Source organism: Fusarium redolens (genome assembly GCF_020744475.1).
Source record: "Fusarium redolens strain MPI-CAGE-AT-0023 chromosome Unknown BKA55scaffold_4, whole genome shotgun sequence".
Classification (NCBI taxonomy): domain Eukaryota; kingdom Fungi; phylum Ascomycota; class Sordariomycetes; order Hypocreales; family Nectriaceae; genus Fusarium; species Fusarium redolens.
The window spans coordinates 2,557,161-2,577,038 of record NW_025763667.1 but is presented as its reverse complement, the minus strand read 5'-3'; the positions used below and the strand labels follow the sequence as shown (position 1 = coordinate 2,577,038).

Sequence of the window (19,878 nt, the reverse complement as noted above, 5' to 3'; positions counted from 1 at the left end):
GCTCCAAATTTCCTAGTCTCTCCAACAACAAAGACTCCATTTCCTTTGTCGGAGAATTTCATCAACGTCTCACCCTCATTTGTCGATCTGATAGACACAAAGCGAAGCGACAACCGACGTGGACTTGGGTTTTAATTCGACTTTTTCTCCTCGAACGCGTAGCTGTGGTAATGACGAGTATCGCGCTATTGACCTGATCCGACCTCGACCATGGCGGCCGCAGACGTGGACATTGGCTATGTCGCAGGCCACCTCGGCCTCGATCAGCCTGTTATCGCGTCTCTAACGACAGAACCGACCGTAGAGCTCGTCAATATTGTTCTACAGGCTGTTGCTGCCAAAGCGCACGAGTTTGACGCCCTCTACGCTGAAAAGCTCCAGACCGACATTGAACTTGAGAACGCGGTGCGAAGCTCTGAAACGCGATCGCAAACTTTCAAAGCTACTGCGGATAAAGCCCTCAAAGATGTTGAAGAGGCTAGGCAGCAGCTCAAGGACGAAGGTATGTTTGGAAGGAGTGTGCGAAACCAAGTTGGATGATTGTTGACATTCATTTTCCCCACAGAAACGAAGCGACAATCTCTCGAGAACGAACTTCAAGTTTTCAAAGCTAAGAAATCGGATTACGATGCCGAGATCAAGGCTCTCAATGACAAGATCGAAACTCTTCAATCGTCGAACCGAACCAACTTGAGCATTATTGAATCCAACAACAAGCGCGATCAGACTATTACCGAAGAACTCACCAAGCAGCACCAGCGAAATGTCGAGCTTTCTCGCGAGATTACTGCACTGCAACAATCGGAGCAGAATGCACGAGGCCAGCTCAACAGTGCCAAGTATCGAGAAGAATCCCTACAACAACAGCTCGACCTTGCCCGAAAGAATAGCGAATGGCTAGAGAATGAACTCAAGACGAAGAGCGAGGAGGGCCTCAAGTACCGAAAGGAAAAGGGCGCCCGTATCGCCGAGCTCCAGCGACAAAATGAAGACATTCAATCTCAGGTCGACTCTCTAAAGAGAACAGAGCAACAGCTCCGCGATCGACTCGATGCCATGCAAGCCAAGGCTGATGAAGCTTTGGTGAAGGTTCAGAACCAGGAGGGATCCTTTGCGCAGACAATCGAGAGCTATAAGCATGAGCTTGAAGCTCAGAAACGTTTGGTTGAGATGTCTAACCAGCTCAGTAAGAAGCACCAAGAACGAGTGCACGATCTTGAAGCCGAAAAAGAGCGACTCCGCGACAACTACGAAAATGAGCTTCGACGCGTTCGAGCCGAGCTTGAGCAAGAGCGTCAGACTACGAGTGAAATGGAGGAACGCATTAACCAGCTCCAGTCCGAAATTGACGAGCTTCAGGCTCGTATGGAGCAGCACGCACCACCACCTGAGTCTGCACCACAGACTCCCCGTGCCAACGGCTCCTTGATGCGACCCTCCTCTCCCTTCGCAACACCTTCGTCTATTCGAGCCAAGGGCGCGATTACCACCACGCAGGCCCTTGACCAGCTGTACCAAGTTAAGGGTCAACTTGCCACCGAAAAGCGCCGCAACGCTCAGCTCTCCGAAGAGCTGGACAACATGATGACCGCTTTAGAAGCAAAGGCTCCCGAGATCCAAGATCTTCAGACCGAAGCCGAGCAGCTTCGAGAAGAAATTACTCGAATGTCTGAGTTATCTCAAAATAGCTTTGAGGAACGTGACAAGGCAAGACGAGCAGCGAGAAAGGCAGAGAGTGCACTTGCAACTTCACAGTCTGAGACAAATATTCTGCGCACTCAACTTCGAGACCTTGGTACTCAGATAAACATGTTGTTGTTCCAGATCCACGCCATGGAGAAGGGTACGGACCAGCTTACTGATGAAGAGACTTTCCGACTTCAACAACTACAGAAAGGAGAGATTTCAGAGGAGGCTTTGTCAGATATGTCCGACACCCACCAATTCATTACGCAGAAACTGGTGGTGTTCAAGGATATTCAGTCCCTGCAAGCCAAGAACGAAGAGCTTCTTCGCATTACTCGAGAACTTGCTAATCAACTCGAAAGCGAGGAAGCACTTGCAGAGAAGCACCAGGCCAAGCAAGACCACGACATGGTTGAGAAGCTTCAGCAGGAACTTAGCCACATGACCGAGGAGGCAAGGTCTATCAAGAAGACGATGGAGAGCTTCAAGACGGAGCGTGATATGTTCCGAAGACTTTTGCAGCAACGGGGTGTTCACGGTGACGAGGCATCTATGATGCGAAATTCCATTGCTGGTGGTGAGCGTTTGCCCTTGGCCAGCATTGAGGCAACTGAGCAGACCGAGGCTCTGAACGAGGCACTGCGCAAGCTTCAGTCTGAATACGATAACTACCGCGAGGCCCAGGACGGAGTTCGTAAGGATTTGCGTGACCAGATCGATGCTTTGTCAGCCGAACGCAACAGGCTACAGACCGACAAGGTTAAACTTCACGCCGAAGCCCGCCTTGAGTCTGAGAGGCGTGAAATGTTGCACACCAACTTTGTGGCACTTCAAAGTGAGAACCACGAACTTCAAAAGCGAGCGCAGACTTTGTCTGAGACTGCTGCTAAGCAAGATATTCGAACGCAACAGGTTGCTGAAGAACTCATTGAAGCCAGAGGTTTGCTTGATAGCGTTCGCAACGAGACTGCGAACCTGAAGGCGGAGAAAAAGCTTTGGAAGGACATTCAAGATAGACTAAGCAAGGACAACGAGAACCTTATCGAGGAAAAGAATCGCTTAAACAATTTGCTGGCAACTCAACAATCGATCGAAAATGAGCGCAACATGGCTGATTCGGAAGCTCGACGCAAAGCGCAAGCCAAGATTGAAAGCCTCGAGCAGGAACTGAGCGATGCCCAGAGAAAACTCACATACGAAGCGGAGGAAACTAAGAAGTTGCAACTCAGGAAGGAGTTCGAGTCAAAGGAGTCACAGAAGCGAATCGACGAACTCATGGCAAGCCTGAGCCAAATTCGCGAGGAGCATGTCGCTGTTAAGACCAGCAGAGATCACCTTCAAGCTCGCGTTGATGAGTTGACGGTTGAGCTACGAAACGCTGAGGAACGAGCTGGAAGACTTCAGCCCCGACCTACGCCCCGACCTGGAACTATCGAGGTTAGCGAGCAACAACAGCAACTCGAGAACGAGATCCAGGAGCTCAACGTCGAGATCTCCGACCTCAAGCGAGATTTGGACATGGCCAATACACATCTCGAGAACGCGAAGACCCAGGCTGAGCAGTTCAAAGAGCTCAGTCAGGCTAACGAAGAAGCGCTTGAAGATCTGCGGGGATCACAAGAACAATACAGACAAGAGATGGAGGCCATCATTGAGGAAAAGGATGCGAAGATCAAGGAGCTTAGCCAGCGTGCTGAGGACTTGTCGGCGGAGTTGTCTCGCTCTAACACCGAGCTTTCTAGCCTACGGGACTCCCAGGGTGAGGTTGCACGACGATACGAAGATGAGAAGTCGATATTACAGGAGGAGCTAAACCGACTCAAGGAGGAGAGCGCAAGGCATCTGGAGGCAACGCGATTCCATCAGCAAGATCTTCGTGCTCAAGCTGAAATCGCCTCCAAGGCCCAGCAAGACTATGAGCAGGAACTAGTGAAGCATGCTGAGGCTGCTAAGCTTGTTCAGCAACTACGAACTGAGTACAATACACTTAAGAGCGAGGCCGCATCACTCAAGTCAGAAGCGGACTCTGCAAAGGTTACTCTTGCTCAAAGCGAAAGCTCTTGGGAGGAACGTCGACAACAGCTGGAGCAGGAGATGGCGGAACTTAAGACTCGAAGAGAAGATGTCAACTCCCAGAACAAGATTCTTCACCAACAACTGGAAGCCTTGACTACACAAGTTGCCGCGCTTCAGCAGAAGCGAAGTGGCGAAGAAGAGGAGGACGAAAGGATGTCGCCAGTTCCCTTGGGAGACGCCAGCGAAGGTCTCCGGGAACTCAACAGTTACCTCCGACGAGAGAAGGAGATTCTCGAAGTTCAGTATGATCTCAAGGCTCAAGAGGCCAAGCGACTCCAGCAACAACTTGAGTATACTCAGGCTCAGCTCGATGAGGCACGTCTCAAGCTTGACCAGGAACGCACACAGGCTGCCCAGAGTGGTCGCACTTCAATGACGCACCAGGACCTCATGGAAAAGCTAAATGAGCTCAATATCTACCGCGAAAGCAGTATGACGTTGCGCAACGAAAACCAGCAACTCAAGGACCAGATCGGCGAGAAAAACAAGAAGATTGAGGAGATGGAGACCCGTATCCAACCCCTGGAGGCTGAAATCGACACCCTCAAGACTCAGAAGTCTTTCCTCGAGGATGAAATCAAGCAAATCCAGGAGGATCGCGACCGATGGCAGAAGCGTACTGAGGGCATTCTGACCAAGTATGGACGAGTTGACCCCGCTGAGATGGAGCAGCTTAAGGAGAAGATCACCGAGTTGGAAACTGAACGTGATGCCTTGAAGCAAGGCGAAGAGCCCCTGAAGGCCAAGATCACTGAACTTGAGACCACTATGGAGAGTGAGCGAAACAACTGGAGTACCACACGCGCCAAGATTGTTGAGCAGGCCAAGGAACGATCAAGGAAACTCACCGGAGAGAAGAACGAAGCCATTCAGCGTGCCAACCAACTGCAAGAGAGCTTGGACAAAGCTACCAGTGAGCTCGAAGGTACCAAGAAGGAGGCGGAGGAGTCCAGAAACCAGAAGTCTGAGCTCGAACAACAAATACAAAACTTCCAGAAGGAAGTTGAGCAATTACGACAACAGGCTCAGACTGCACAGTCTGCCCCTACTCCCGCCCAACCTGCTGAAGCTTCCGCTTCTTCCGACGTTGTTGCTCAGCTTGAGCAACAGCTTGCTGATGCTCGCAAGGAACTGGAAGCCATCAATGGGCAGAAGCAAGGTGCTGAGCAACAGCTTGAATCTCTCCACAATGAGTTACAGACTGCTATTTCTGAGCGTGATGAGGCGACAAAGAAGCTTCAAGAGGCCACCGCCAATGCTTCTGCTGAAACTACTGATCAAACCCCTGCGGAGCCTGCAGCTACCAATTCCACAGAGCAGCCCGCTGCAAGTATCTCCGACGAAGAGAAGAAGGCTTTGGAAGAGAGAGTTGCAGCTGCCGAGGCTAAGGCTGCCGAGTTTGAGCAGAAGGCGAATGAGGTTGAGACAAAGATTCAAACCACTATCAAAGAACGTTCGGACAGGATGCGGGATACTCTGAACGCCAAGCTGAGGGAGAGTCGAAGCAAGATGGAGGAGGAATACAAGAAGAAGGATGAGGATCTCAAGCTCAAGTTCGAGCAAGAAAAGCAGATCTGGCTCGCCGAGAACCCCACTGCTAGAAACGCTGATGCCACCAAGACTGAGCCAGCGGATAAGCCCCCGGCAACACCTGCTAAAGCAGAAGCCCCTGCTGTGCCTGCAACACCTTCATCCGTTGGACAAACCGATTTGTCTCAACTCGATGATACTGGCATTCGACAATTCTTGGCGACTAACCCTACGGTTAAGAATATTGTTGCCGCCAACATCAAGAAAAAGCTTGAGATAGAAAGCTCCAAACTCAAAGCGGAGCTGGAGTCAACACTCAAAACCGAGTATGAACCTAAGATTGCCGCAGCTAGGGATCAAGCCCAGCTCATGGAGTCCAAAAAGTCAACTCTGCGCATTAACATGGCTGAGAACAAGCTGAGAGCAGCCAATGCTAAGATTAGTGTAGTTGAGAAGGCTGTTTCCGAAACCCCTCAGAAGCCTGTGGTCGAGGTTTGGGAAGTGGCCAAGGTAGCTGTGGCCCCCCCTGCAACGCCGGCTGCAGCAAAACCTACTCCGGCCAGGCAGGGTTCGGTTGCGGGCGTGCCTCCATCACCATCGCCTGCAACACCCGCAACTGGTGCCAAGACTGCCCAGGGGACACCAGCTGCAACTCCGTCGGTACAACAGCAAGCAGGCTCAGAGTCCAAACCAGCGCAGGCGGCAGCCCCAGCAAGTAGTGGAATTCCCGATCCCAAGACCAGCAATCCATTTGCTGTTCCAGCTAACGCTGCAACAGCCGCTGCACGAAACCCATTTGCTACTAAGAATGAAAATGGCGTTGCACCCGCTGCTAAGCCAGGTCAGCAACAGACGCAAGCGCCCCAGCAGCAAGGGCATCAGCAAGGACAGCAGCAGGGTCAACAGCAGGGTCAGCAGCAGGGTCAGCAGCAGGGTCAACAACAAGGCCAACAACCAGTCCGATCGGGCATCCCCATGCCTCGTGGTGGCGGACGTGGAAGAGGTGGAGCTTATGTGCCTCCTGGCCAACGTGCAGCCAGCGGACCTCAAGAGGGCGGACATGGTAATGCTGGCCGTGGAGGACGAGGAGGTCGTGGTGGTGGACGCGGTGGTATGAACCCTAGTGCCAACGATTTCCAGCCTGGCAACAAGCGGCCACGAGGAGATTCGGAAGTTGGTGGAGGAGCCAAGCGAGCACGTGGAGCGCATTAGTAGAGCGCCGGGGTTGATATATTCCAGGTTGTATTGGGATACTGAAATGTACAACACGAAAAAGGCATGTAATTATTGTGTTTTGGGCATTAAAGGGGATGAGAGAATGGATGACGGTTCATTGGGAGTGTTACAACAGCATTATTATGTCTCATATACTTATTGGGTTCCTAAATGGAAAAAGAAATATATTTCCTTGGTTTTACAATCTTGCGTCCCCTTCGTTGAGAATAGGAGTGATTAGCTGGAGTGATGCTCATTATCTAAGTGTGCCTAAAATGAGAGCAGAGTAGCACCATGGTATATGACCTCACATGGTAAGGTTATTTTGGAAGTCCGCTTACCTCATTCGATGTTGTAGCCATGAAAGTCAGATGTATAAGTATCACTCGAATGAACGAAACTCCAGCGCATGATGTGGTTCTTGGTGGGGTGTCGGTGGATCGGCACCAGCTTCTGCCGATAACGATAAGCTAAGAAAAAGTTTGGAGGAAAACAAAAGATTGGGGACCTTCCCAGAAACCACGTTCAGTCGACTTAACTACGAACGCAAACGACGAAAAGCGAAACAGGGATCGCCTTGAAAAGAGGCGACTCGCATTTATTCAATGATTCCCCCTTCAAAGAAGCGCAAGCTTCCAACTGCGACCGGTCCCGCCTTGAAACGATCAAAGAACATCTCCAAGAAGAAGCCCGGAAAAGAATCGCGCCGAGCCGTCGACGCTACAGCCCTCGCTTGGTCATCGGTAGGCGAGGATTTTGGAGGACTAGAGGTTATCGAGGGCGTGGACGTGGTCAAGGATGGTAGCAGAGTGCAATTCCTTGTGGCCGGCGACAAGAGCAATATAATCGATCCTCAACAAGAAGTCCTCGATGGGGACGAATCTTTTGAAGGGTTTGGCGACGACCCTGTGGAGGTCGGGGATATCAATTCCGGCGAAACTGGCAGTGGTCAAGGTAGCTTGGAGAGCGAGAAGCCTCAAGGGAAGAATAAGCGCAAGGCTGGGCAAGGGAAAGCAGAACAAGAAAAAGTCAAGAAACACAAAAACAAGGACAAATTGGATGGGAAGAACAGTGCCACCAAAAAAGAAGACGAGCAGCTGGACAAGACCTCGAAAGTCGTACAAAAGTCCTCTGCACGCGGGGGCAACACGTTCGGCGCGTTGGCCGATGCGAACGACTACGCAGACCAAGAAGACGTCGACATGGCGGCCTGGGTTCCTCTGAACCTATCACCTCAGATTCTCTCAGCCATCGCGAAACTCAAGTTTACTAAGCCAACATTGATTCAGGAGAAGACAATTCCTGAGATTGTGGCTGGTGAGGATGTTATTGGCAAGGCACAGACAGGTTCGGGAAAGACATTGGCTTTCGGTATTCCCATGGTTGAGCGCTGGCTGGAACTGCAAGAGCAGGGCGTCGAGAGAACTGGTCCTATGGCTGTGGTACTTTCTCCTACACGAGAATTGGCTAAGCAGTTGGGTGATCATCTCAAGGCGCTCTGTGACGGTCTTCCCAGCGCGCCGTACGTGTGTGTTGTGACAGGTGGTCTCAGTATCCAGAAGCAGCAGCGACAGCTGGAGAAGGCTGATATTGTTATCGGTACACCCGGTCGCTTATGGGAGGTTCTCAGTGGCGACAGAGCTTTGCAAAGCAAATTTGCCAAGATCAAGTTCCTTGTTGTTGATGAAGCTGATCGACTTTTCAAGGTTGGCCAGTTTAAAGAGGCCGAAGATATCATTGGTGCTCTTGATGGGAAAAGCCCTGGCGACGACGCGGAGAGCTCAGATGATGAAGACGACGAAGATGAAGAAGAAGATGACGAGCGTAGTGCACGACAGACATTGGTCTTCTCAGCAACCTTCGACAAGGACCTTCAGACCAAATTGGCTGGAAAGGGCAAATCTACAGGAAGCGATGAAGAGAAGATGGCGTATCTAATGAAGTGTTTGAAGTTCAGGGGTGAGCCCAAATTCATCGACGTCAACCCTGTAAGCCAGATGGCTGAGGGTTTGAAGGAAGGACTAATTGAGTGTGGTGCTATGGAAAAGGTGAGTTTGCAGGATTAACAAGATAAATTCCTCATGCTAACTTTCTACAGGATCTTTACCTATATACCGTTCTTCTTCTTAACCCTGGCCGCCGCACTCTTGTCTTCACCAACTCTATCTCTGCTGTTCGCCGTCTAACACCCCTTCTGTCAAATCTTAACCTCACAGTTCTACCTCTGCACTCTCAAATGGCACAAAAGGCGCGTCTTCGCTCACTTGAGCGTTTCACTGCTGCTCGCAACTCTATCCTTATCGCCACCGATGTCGCCGCTCGTGGTCTCGATATCAAGCAGGTTGATCAAGTTCTGCACTACCATGTCCCCCGATCTGCGGACACTTACATCCATCGATCTGGTCGTACAGCTCGTGGCGAGTCTAGTGGTGTTAGTGTGATTCTGTGCTCACCTGACGAAGTCCTTCCTACACGACGCCTTGCCAGCAAAGTTCACGCTGAGCGTAACTCGGGTGCAAAGAGAGAGCATTTTATTCAGACTCTCCTTATTGATCGAAAGATGGCATCGCGTCTCAAGCCTCGCGTGGACCTAGCCAAGAAGATCGCCGATACTGTGCTGGCCAAGGAAAAGGCTCACAGCGATGATACATGGCTACGAAATGCAGCCGATGAACTTGGAGTTGAATACGACTCTGAGGACCTTGAGGCTGTCAACGCAAGTGGAGGCAAGGGTGGTCGAGGTGGTGGTCGAAGGAGAAAGGAGCAGGCTGCCAAGAGTCTCTCTAAGGCTGAAATGGGTGCTTTGAAGGCCCAGCTGAGAGAGGAGTTGAGCAGGAGAGTGAACCTGGGTGTGAGTGAGAGGTATATCACGGGTGGAAGAGTGGACGTTGGTGCTCTTTTGAGAGAGGGGAAGAACGGGGGTATTTTCTTGGGAAATACAGATGGACTGGGGTTTGACTTGTAGTTATAGAGCGTGTTTGAGCATGAGCCTATAAAAGGTAATAACGACTAAGTTGCAATGCATCTATCGAAGAACAAAAGTATTATTCACACTATTAGACCGTCGACATGTTTCAACCAACAGAATCCCAAGACCTATTGAGTCAAGCTATCAGTATGCATCTGAGAAGTTAATCGATGTTTCTTTTCTCCTTCGGCGGCAGATAATAGACATTTAGACATTACTCACAAAAATGTTCGTTCTTTTGAGCCGCGCAACCGCGGGAAACTTTGAGTTGGCCGCGGGTTTCAACTGTGGGGATGCCAGGTGATAGAATATCTGCCATGCATATGTGCCTGAACAAGATACACAAAGCAAAATGAATCGCGGATTTAGTTGATTTAATATCGATGGGAAGGCACATATTGATAAGACTGGAGTATCGGTCTGTGGCATACTCGTGGTCTAGTGTATAACCTATCCTGTTAAAAGTATAGAAGTAGATCCCGAGCTACGTCCACAGAGTTGAGATCCACAACATCAACTGCATCCCCGTCTAGTAGTTGGGACTGACATATCCCCGCGGGAAACTTCAGATCAACACACACCACAAAGATAACGAAGGCAGAGCAACCAGACATAGATTCCCCTCATGACATGCGGGGTATTGAATATATATAAACTAGATAAATATAAAAAGACCCTGATAGTCCATCAAAGTATTCTCCCACCTCACCACCAAACACAGCACCACAAACAAAATGCCTGCTCTGACCACCCCCGAATCCCCTTTCACCCCAAAAGTACAAGCCAAGTTGCTTGCGAGCCGGGAGAAAGCCTCTCGCGACTTCCGCTCAGATGTCGTAACCGTCCCCGTTGAGGAGATGATGACCTCTATTCTCGAGGCCTCAGTAAACGACGATATCTATGATCCTGAAGGCGACCCCTCTGTCAAGGCCCTTGAGGCTCGACTTATCGAGTTGACGGGCATGGAGGCTGCTCTGTGGGCTGTTTCGGGCACTCAGGGGAACCAAATCTGTCTGAGAACGCATCTTACCCAGCCACCGCATAGTGTGCTGCTGGATCATAGGGCGCATGTGCATTGTTGGGAGAGTGGTGCTCTGCCGGTGATTTCGCAGGCGAGTGTTACGACGGTTCATGCAAAGAATGGAGTGCATTTGACGTTGGAGGATGTTAAGAAGAACATCATCGCTGGTGGGAACAGTACGTTGGTTTGTCCTGATAAATGATACGCAGCTAACTTGCTAGTTCACTTTCCGCCTACAAGGGTCGTATCTCTTGAGAATACCCTTTCAGGCACTATTCTACCGCTTGCTGATGCCCAAGCCATCTCAAACTATGTCCGTTCATTCCCTGTACCGGAAGGTCAGAAGCCCATTGCCATGCATCTCGACGGAGCTCGTGTCTTTGACGGCGTCATCGGAGAAGGAGTTGATCTCAAGGCCTACGCAGCCTGCTTTGACAGCATATCTATCTGTCTAGCCAAAGGCATAGGTGCTCCAATGGGCAGTGTCATCCTCGGCAAGAAGCCTTTCATTGAGCGGGCAAAGTGGTTTAGGAAGATGTTGGGAGGAGGAACTCGACAACCTGGTATGATGGCCGCTGCAGCTCTGTCAGCGCTTGAGTATAGCATTCCGAGGTTTCCATCGGTGCACGCCATGACGAGGGATGCTGCTGCAAGACTCGAAGCTGTAGGATACAAGTTCGCTCTTCCTGTTCAGACCAACATGATTCTGCTGGACTTGGAAGCCGCTCAGATTCCACCCGCGGCATTTGTTGAGTATTGCGCAAAGGAGGATATTTCGGTCTTCCCTATGGCCAGACTCGTGTTTCATCATCAGACGTCTGAATTGGCTGTTGACAAGTTGGTGACGGCGTTAACGAGGCTGATGGAGGACAAGCGTAACGGGGTGACTCTTAATGACGGAGGGGCACACGGAGGGTACAGCTAGATTTTGTGATAGCTGAATGAATCATGTTGATTTCTTTCGTCGAATTTCAATGCATGCGCCCAGGGGAGGAATGATCGTCGCGCCCATCCATTGGGGCTTTGGTCGCTTCTCGAGTGTCTTGATGTCGTAGTTGAGAAGGAATGCAGCCATAATGAGCTTGAGCTCATGAGCAACGAAGAATCTGCCAGGGCTTCACAATATTAGCATAGAAAGTCACATGCGGGTCCTACAAGACTTACCAAGCATGTCGACCGTGTCCAAAGGCCAAGTGAGCATCACTAGTTGTCACCATTCCCAATCCCCTAATCTTCTTCGCCTCCTCCTCCTTTTCTTGCTTCTCCTCAGCGGACTTCGCCTCCCACTCTTCTCGGACTCGTGAGTATCGCCAGGGATCATAGCTCATAGCGTCCTCATAAATCTCATCATCGTGGTGCGTTCCTTGCAAGTTGACCGTCACGAATGCCCCGCGCGGCAACGTCCATCCGTAATCAGGGTTATGCAGACCTTCTGGTGCAATAACTTGTCGCTCGATGAGGTTGGCGGCAAAGTTACTTACACGCTGGGATTCGCGAATGGACGAGTCGACGCGTACGAGAGAAGATAGGGTCTGTTTCGTCCAGTGGCCCTCGGAAGGTTTGTGTTCGAGGATCTCGTTGCGCAGTGTGTCGAGAACAGATGGCGGAGAAGAAAGGAAATCCAGCATCCAAGATTGACCTGTCAGGACGGTTGTGTGGATAGCAGCAAAGTTGATAGGTAAGAGTCGCTTAGAGATGACAACAGGATCAAGCTCGAACGGCTTCTTCTCTGCCATCGCAAGACGAATATCCCAAGTGATGAAATCCTCTGGAGGCGTGTAGTTCTTCATCTCAGGATCACCAGCCTCCTGACGCTGCATATCTTTCAGGCGCTGTTCAATAATCGGCAGTAAGATACGAGATGCTTTGCGCCAATGGAGATAATTCGGTATGGTGATCAAACGGCCAATAATCGGATGAAGAACTTGCGGAAATCCGTGTAGCAAGAAGCTGTTCATTACAACGTTGTCGGTGAAGCTCACCATCGGCTTTAAGATGTCTGGATTTCGACATGCTGGGTTGCCAACGAGGAGACGGTTCGTAACGCGCGGGACAATTGCAAGCCAAAGATCCCAAAGATTGACCTTCGTATAGCCTTCAGCGTCGACATTTTCCGGGTCTTTCTCAGCAGCTGCTTTCATCATGGTCTCCAGTGCATGCTCAACAGCACCGTTGACTTCGTCTTCGACTGCTGGTATCGCTGACGACAGGTTACGGGCGAGATACTTGTGCATGACGCGATTCGCAAAGGGCTCCGCGGCGAGATCTTTTCCGAGGAAGTTATACTCTGTGTATAGAATCTTGTCGTGGGCGTGGGATGCCGAGAGGATTCGATCGGGTTGGTCCATCATCCAGGCGATTTGTGAACGGGGAAGGATGACGTCTGGAGGACGCGATATAGGCGCTGGAGCGATGAATGGGAGGCCATTTTTGCCATACTATTTCCCTTAGAAATGAGTAGTGGGATAGTGGGTTAGAGGGGTTACCTTTTCGTAGCCTTCGCCGATCCAGGCTTGGTGTTGAGTGAAGTAGGCGAGGCTATTCCTGATACTAGAGAACCATTTCTCTGAACTGTGACCAAGAACTGGAATTTCAGAGGGATAACGCGGTTGAGTAAGTAAATCGACAATGAACGATACGAGTAGAAAGAGAAAGCCGAAGAGGAAGACGCGAGTGAAGGTGACTTCGGTCAATATGTCGCCCAGGACAGTCATGATGACACTTCTCCAGAGAAGATCCGATCAATTAACAAGAATATTTACAAAAGAAACAAAAAGAAGAGAAGAAGAGGAACTGCCAGACTAGATAAAACCCATCTCCTTAGCCGGGGGCCACTTCCTATCAACTCAGCTGAAATGCTAATGCTAATGCTATCATATTGATAAGTCAGTTGTCATCCCGAGGTACTTCCCCATGAAGCTACCGTAGCAGTTAGTTCCGTCTTTTTTCTTGGAATGCATCATGTTAGTTTGGGAGATGTCTTGTCCGTCTCAGGCCCAGGGATGGATGACGTTAGGAATTGGGTGATTGGTTGGCATATGCGCTAAGCTTTCGATTTACAGGGGGAAGTTCCAGCTGGAGGGGCACTATTCTATTTTAGCATCAGTATCTCATGATAGATACTACTGCAAATCTCTTATCTTAAACATTCTGCTCAGATGATATACTCTCCATAGTATCGAGTCTCTTTCTCCCCGATCCTCCCATCTTGACCAATTCGAGTCCATTCGTGATACTTCTCTCTCCTCTGATCAGAAGTCCGATCTCGCCAGGATGGAACCAATTCATCCAAACCAACACCAACAGCATCAGCATACCATCAAACACAAACACCCAAACCTCGCTGCGCATCAAGTGTCCATCATTTCCTTCAATAAACTCAACCACTCTGAACAGACTTCTCACCCAGATCAGAACGCCTGTGACATAGAGTGTCGTGAGATATGTCTGCCATCTTACGCGAGATTCTAAGGATTTCGGGGTGGGGTCTCGATGCATTCGAATGTGGAATACCGCGCTTACGAGGATGAAGCAACCGAAGAAGAAGAGCTGAACGAAAAGGCCTCCAACGATGATCTTTTCGCCCATTTTGCTGAGATCTGCAATGGCCATGAGACCACCACCTAAAAAGTCAGTAATTCATCAATCATTCACAAAGACAAGTGTCATACCTGATGATTGAAGCATGAACGATGCAACATCGCCAAATACAAAGATCTTGGTGAGCCACTTCCGTCTAATCAACGAGTGGTGCTCACCCTCCGTCAAGAGAATAATTCTTCCCAGAATCATATAAATTGACGCTGCAAAGAGCGCAGGCGCAATGAGAATTAAGACACTCTGCATGATGTAGGGTCCCATGGTCCAGCATCCCGGTTCTTCGTTTGTGTTTAAAACCCGTCCGATATATCCGATAACCTCACCTGGCATGGGTTAGTATCCCTGTTCGCATCGGAATGTCGGTAAAACGTACAGACGCCGCCCAAAACCAATGGTATCAGGTACCATGTTTTCGTTCGCCAGAGTTGAAAGACGTGTAGGAGCGTCGTTATCGCGAAGAGAACTACAAACACAACGTTTGCCTCTTTCGAGGGTACGAATCGATAGAATGCCCATACGGCATCCTTGTAGTTGGGGTTACAGTCCATGGTAACCACTCGTCTAGTGTTTCCGATGTACAGTGAAAGTTAAGATAAAGTTTGAAAGGCAAAAGAAGAAGGGCTAGGAAAGGAAAGGAAAGGAAAGGAAAGGAAAAGAACGAGTAGCCAACACAAAGAAGCAAACCTGCTAATAATCGCAGAACAGCTGAACAATATTCAGTTCGTACACCACCAGAAGAAACAATACCCAGCTGTCCTCACGTCTTCTTATAATCTATATTTCTCTATTCGAACTTACTCCCTTCAACACAGCCACGGCCATTCCCGTATCCATCTGATAAATCTCCGAATTCTTTGCGAGTACTCGCAAATATCCATTCTTATCCCAATGAAGCTCAAGTTTCATGATCCTTTGCTTCAGATTGGTCGATCTCCCACTAGCGGGAGCCTCAACGTCCCCACGACAAGGATGCTGACATGCAGTCTTTTCCTAAAACAAGCCTAGCGGTTCCGAGTACGCGTATAGAAGGCTCGTTTCCGAGTATTCGTCATTGCCTCGCCTTACATTGTCCCGAGTCCATGTGAAAAAGAGTGTCTCTAAGCTGATTTCCTCCTGTCTCTCAATTTTCTCTTCGCTTTCATGTTTGTTTGTGATACGAATCCGCGGGTTGACAAACCAATCATACAATGTCTTCTCGGAGAACTCATACCAAGTCTCGGACAGGCTGTATAAACTGTAAGAAGCGTAAAGTCAAGGTTCGTAAGCCATAACACCCTTTCCTTACGGGAGTTTTAAGCTGCTACATACCCGTTTTCTGTGTCTAACGGAAATAGTGTGATGAGGCTCGACCATCATGTTTCCACTGCACAAGGCATGGCGTAACATGCAGTCTTTCATCACAACCTCAAACCAGTCAAGGGATATCTTCAGTTGACAGCAGCAGTGACAGTCGTTCATCATATTTTCCCAACTTGAGCCCCTCAATTTCAACCCCGGCTCCAACTCTGAGTTCCTTAGACAACCATCATCTGGTCAACTCCCCTGACCACTTTGACAGCTACAGTCACCCCAGTCCCACACAGCAGATTGCTCCCTTTCCTCCACATGAACTCTGGGCCCGCGATTGTGAGCTTATGCATCATTACTGCACAGTAACCGCAGATACCTTGTGCGTCCGGAAAGATCTAGCATACGTCTGGGGCGTCGCAATTCCAAGATTAGGTTATCAAGACCCTTTCGTCATGCATGGAATCCTTGCCATTGCCGCAGCCCACAAAGCCTATCTGATGCCCGCTAGTCGCAAGACCTATTTGCCATTGGCTGACTATCATCAGACTCTTGGATCCGAGGGCTATCGTCGTTACCTCCAACACTACAACATGACTAATTGGATGCCTGTTTTTGGCTTTGCATCTCTCGTTGTGTTGCATATGTTGACCCTACCCACCCGGATGGACAACTGTGTACTAGAAGACCCTATCACGAATCTCATCGAATTAGCTGGCCTGTTAAGGGGTATCAAGACAACATTAGAACCAGCAATTGGACGTATCGTCAGAACAGAATTTGCTCCTGTCGTCTTCGGAATTTGGGTGTTTGATTCTGATGATGAGGCAGAACGGTACCCACACCCAAAGTTATGATCTTGTCTGGAAAGAAGCTGACGCAAACCACAGCTATCCCTCCCTTGAAAACTCGTCTCTGCCCACAAATACCTGGAGCGCCTTGCAAAGGCTTCGAGCCTTTCAAGAAGCTGACATCCCTGCTAGCGGCCTGCAACATTATGCAACAGCCTTGGACGGTCTAGAAACTTCCGCAAGACTATTCGCTGCTGCTGGGTTACACGCCGAGGTTGCGGCAGCGCATTTTTGGCTATACATTATTGATGATAGTATAATTCTTGACTTCGCTGCACATAGACCCCACGCTCTTCTTCTTTTCGCCCATTATCTTGTGCACTGGGCAGTATTCGAGAAAAGCTTCTGGTTCACGAGGGGTTGGTCTCGACAGGTGATGGCCAAGATAGAAGAGGGCTTGAGCGGGAGGGCAAATTTCTTAGAAATGATGCAATGGCCCAAACAGATGGTTGCTGAAGCTGTTGTATAGGCATGAGTGCCTCAAAAGCAGCATGTAAAGTTATATTCTGCCCGAGAATAAAAGCCTCGAACCTAAGAACCTTAGCTGGAACCATGAGCTGATTAGATGAATTGTAGGTATAAAACATACCTTCGATCATAGCTCCTGTTCAATGACTGTGTACTCGTTACTCGTAGATATAAGCTGGAATGTGCCCCAAGTATCCTCGTCCATATAATCAATCATATGCCAATATGCGTCTCGGCGAGCGATCGAGTCCCCCTCCGATAAGCTCAAATGCAACAGCTCTCCAGTGGTGCGGTGCATCTGTCGCCGATTGCTATCAGTTCCTCCCCCTGAAATATCGGAGACGGTACGCTTGTGGCGGCACGAAACAGGTGCTGGCGGATTGGATGAGTTATCTATTAGTGATGCCGAATGACTGTGGTTCTCTTGCTGCACATCCTCTGCTTGCTCGATGGTATGGACTACGAGTGATCGTTGAGTAGAGTTTTTAGATGGAGCTACCAGGTTTTGCCATGGGCCTTCCGGCTCCGAGGCAACGCGCTCATGACGAACGCTCGCTTGGGTATCCAGTAAGGGGCTCACGAATCGATGATCTACATTCGGGGGAGGTTTCTGAAATGTACCCTGCGACTCACTGACCGGTGAGCTTGGTGCAGAGTCGGATCCAATTGTTGTCTGGCTGCCATGTTGCTGATGCCCGTCGTCTGATGTGTGTTTGGCAGCGAAATCTTGCATCAGCAAATCATGCTCGAATAGTTCGCCGGAGCATGATCGCCCAAACATGGCCCCAATGGTGATCCCTTATATATGTCAGCTAAATACCTGTAGGTCTATATGCAATACTTACCATTCTTTAGCCACTCGGCAGGATTGACAGTGCATGGCCACACGTCTAGTGGCCGAAAAGCTTCGACAAAGTGGCAGAGTTCTGGTAACGAAGAATGCCTTGAATATGGAAAGTAAATGGTGCTTGGGAGGCTGCACTCGTCATGCCGCTTCTGATTCTTGGGATTCTTTCTCAATCTATCCACCAGCATGATGATAACTTCTTCAGCTGAGTGAGCGTTCAAGGTGCCAATGTCCCAGTCCAGTGGAATGTTGCGACCGGTGGAGACTATCTTCTCCAATGCCCCTTTGAGTATGTCTGACATATCGGTCGAAGAAGCAGATGAGGAGAGGGCCCTTGGATTCATGATTAGCATGCTTCCCGCAAAAGTGATGTAGTGGACGAACGTATTGAACAGGGTGGCCAAGCTTGCTTGGTCCAGGAATTCCAACTCGGCTTCTTGTTGAAGATCATCTCCACCGCCGCCAACGCCAACTTCAGCCAAGTCTTCTCCTGTAGGCAGGTGGGCAATGATAGGTTGAATAGATACAGTGGTAGGTCTCTGAGCTACTTCGCATAATTTTCCCTTTTCACAACTATGTAAGCGGACATTTACATCTGATGTTAAGCACCCTGGATGTGGCGTGTTGCCACACATGTGACCGGTCAGAGCAGGCGACTCTGGAGTAAGATGAATGTCTGTGTTGAAACGCGAGTCAGGGGTGTTTGATTTGAGCGAACCATAGATGCGGAGTTTATAATCGTCGACATGAATCTGCTAATATCAGTGATCAGATTTCAGCGGACTGTGAGGTCATTCTGACTGACTCTAGATTTTAAAGCCTTAGATAAGGCGAGCCAGACGTCTTCATATCCGTAAGTCCAGGCCTGTAAGTGGAAGATCGTATCACTCGGGTATTGAGAAACCTTTCGCAACAATTCAGCAATGCCTTGGGCTTTCGTCTGGAAAGGCACATTTTCGGTGAAAGACGTGTCAAGATAAATTTTGTCGAGAGTCTTGATGCCCGACGTATACTCGATGAGATTAGGGTTCCGAGATATTCCATTGACAAACCATGGTTCGCTCCGGATGTCTCCTGTATAAAGAATTGCTTTGTTACCTCCTTCAACCACTTGATTTGGTCAGAAACGGTAAAGGTCGGCTTTGGGTGTCAACCTACAGAACATCACCGCTCCAGGACAATGGTTGGCGTCAAAAAGCGTTACCTGAATCTCGCGGCCTGGACGAAGCTCGATCGATGTAGGGGTTTCCAAAGGCAGGGGTTTCTATTCGTTTCAGTATGAAGTCGAGGAAATAGAGAGTATACATACCAAGACTTTGTGGAGATGCCTGAAGGTTTGCTGTCTTGATTCTAGCACACCCTTGGCATAGTTGATGCGACAAGGATATCGTTCAAGACGGAGAAGGATCTCTCGAGTGGATGCTGAGCAGTAGACACTACATTTACAATTAGCAGAGTACTAAAACCAAAATTTGGGGCGTACAATGGAGATCGCAGGGTCTCAATCCCAGCCAAGTGGTCGCTGTGAACATGACTTAGGAAACAAGCAAGTGGTGGTTGTGCACTGGCATTGTGCCGGAAGAAATCAACTGAGATTTTGTTAGACCATGTTCACCACTTCTCGGAAATCAACTGACTTCGTACGTCTGGAAACTCAGACACAATTCCGTTGAACGTTGACATTTGCAATACTCAGACGTGAACAGCGAGTTCGCCAAAAGCGGAATGTGCAGAATAAAGGAGGCGTTCACGGAACTCGGACAAAATGGGAGCTGTATATCATTTATCCGCCTGATCGTTCAGATGTATGGAGATCAGCCTCGAGATTTATTTGTGTCTGAGGGAGTGTCATGGCGATGAGTGTTGTGAAGTTGTGAAAAGAAGGTGAATCACGGAGCGCTCGCACTGTCCATTCTTCCGCCCCAGTGGCTCACATTTGACACAGTGCACCTGTCTGACCAATGCTCCATGCCTGCCTAAAACACCACCTGCAACCGCATCGCAACCGCATCCCAACTTCCTCTTCCCTTCCCCATCAGATTATCATAAGCGCAGTAATATGCTTTCCTTCTCCCCTCTCCATTAAGTTCTCTATTAGATCCTCCATTATCCATCCTGAACACGATCTACGATCGATAGAGTACTCGAGGCGCTACGTGTCAACAGAATGCTAAGCATATAGGCCTCTTCCTACGGTCATCAGGTACATACGACCAAAGGTAGTGGAAAATACGGGATCCCGTCCGCTCTCCCATAGTCAAGCCACTAACCGGCGGATTAGTAGTTGGGTCGGTGACGACCAGCGAATCCCCGCTGTTGTATGTTTTCA

General features: G+C 49.5%; 6 protein-coding genes across 6 annotated transcripts; 3 read left to right on the top strand and 3 right to left on the bottom strand.

Annotated features, from left to right (window-relative positions):
• Positions 1-6,864: 6,864 nt before the first annotated feature.
• BKA55DRAFT_609443 (P-loop containing nucleoside triphosphate hydrolase protein) lies at positions 6,865-9,904 on the top strand. Its single transcript, XM_046196633.1, has 2 exons — positions 6,865-8,555; positions 8,606-9,904. The coding sequence occupies exons 1-2, from the start codon at positions 7,113-7,115 to the stop codon at positions 9,470-9,472; spliced, it is 2,310 nt and encodes a 769-aa protein (XP_046053375.1). The 5' UTR covers positions 6,865-7,112; the 3' UTR covers positions 9,473-9,904.
• A 1-nt stretch (position 9,905) lies between these two features.
• Positions 9,906-11,863, top strand: BKA55DRAFT_288809 (pyridoxal phosphate-dependent transferase). The gene is made up of 3 exons (XM_046185535.1): positions 9,906-10,672; positions 10,718-11,500; positions 11,854-11,863. Exons 1-2 carry the CDS (start codon positions 10,210-10,212, stop codon positions 11,419-11,421), a joined length of 1,167 nt encoding a protein of 388 aa, XP_046053374.1. The 5' UTR covers positions 9,906-10,209; the 3' UTR covers positions 11,422-11,500; positions 11,854-11,863.
• On the bottom strand, positions 11,657-13,210 carry BKA55DRAFT_591630 (cytochrome P450; the record flags this gene model as incomplete). The annotated part of the gene is made up of 2 exons (XM_046195274.1): positions 11,657-12,934; positions 12,983-13,210. The coding sequence occupies 2 exons, from the start codon at positions 13,208-13,210 to the stop codon at positions 11,657-11,659; spliced, it is 1,506 nt and encodes a 501-aa protein (XP_046053373.1).
• Positions 13,211-13,599: 389 nt separating this feature from the next.
• Positions 13,600-14,750, bottom strand: BKA55DRAFT_561490 (RTA1 like protein-domain-containing protein). The gene is made up of 3 exons (XM_046192169.1): positions 14,470-14,750; positions 14,168-14,419; positions 13,600-14,119 (listed from the first exon to the last, which is right to left on the bottom strand). The coding sequence occupies exons 1-3, from the start codon at positions 14,642-14,644 to the stop codon at positions 13,638-13,640; spliced, it is 909 nt and encodes a 302-aa protein (XP_046053372.1). The 5' UTR covers positions 14,645-14,750; the 3' UTR covers positions 13,600-13,637.
• A 533-nt stretch (positions 14,751-15,283) lies between these two features.
• Positions 15,284-16,703, top strand: BKA55DRAFT_591628 (uncharacterized protein; the record flags this gene model as incomplete). Its single annotated transcript, XM_046195273.1, has 3 exons — positions 15,284-15,332; positions 15,516-16,218; positions 16,274-16,703. The coding sequence occupies 3 exons, from the start codon at positions 15,284-15,286 to the stop codon at positions 16,701-16,703; spliced, it is 1,182 nt and encodes a 393-aa protein (XP_046053371.1).
• Positions 16,704-16,829: 126 nt separating this feature from the next.
• On the bottom strand, positions 16,830-19,232 carry BKA55DRAFT_536493 (uncharacterized protein; the record flags this gene model as incomplete). Its single annotated transcript, XM_046189834.1, has 7 exons — positions 16,830-17,500; positions 17,548-18,301; positions 18,355-18,659; positions 18,708-18,813; positions 18,859-18,985; positions 19,033-19,138; positions 19,187-19,232. 7 exons carry the CDS (start codon positions 19,230-19,232, stop codon positions 16,830-16,832), a joined length of 2,115 nt encoding a protein of 704 aa, XP_046053370.1.
• Between the last annotated feature and the right edge of the window lie 646 nt (positions 19,233-19,878).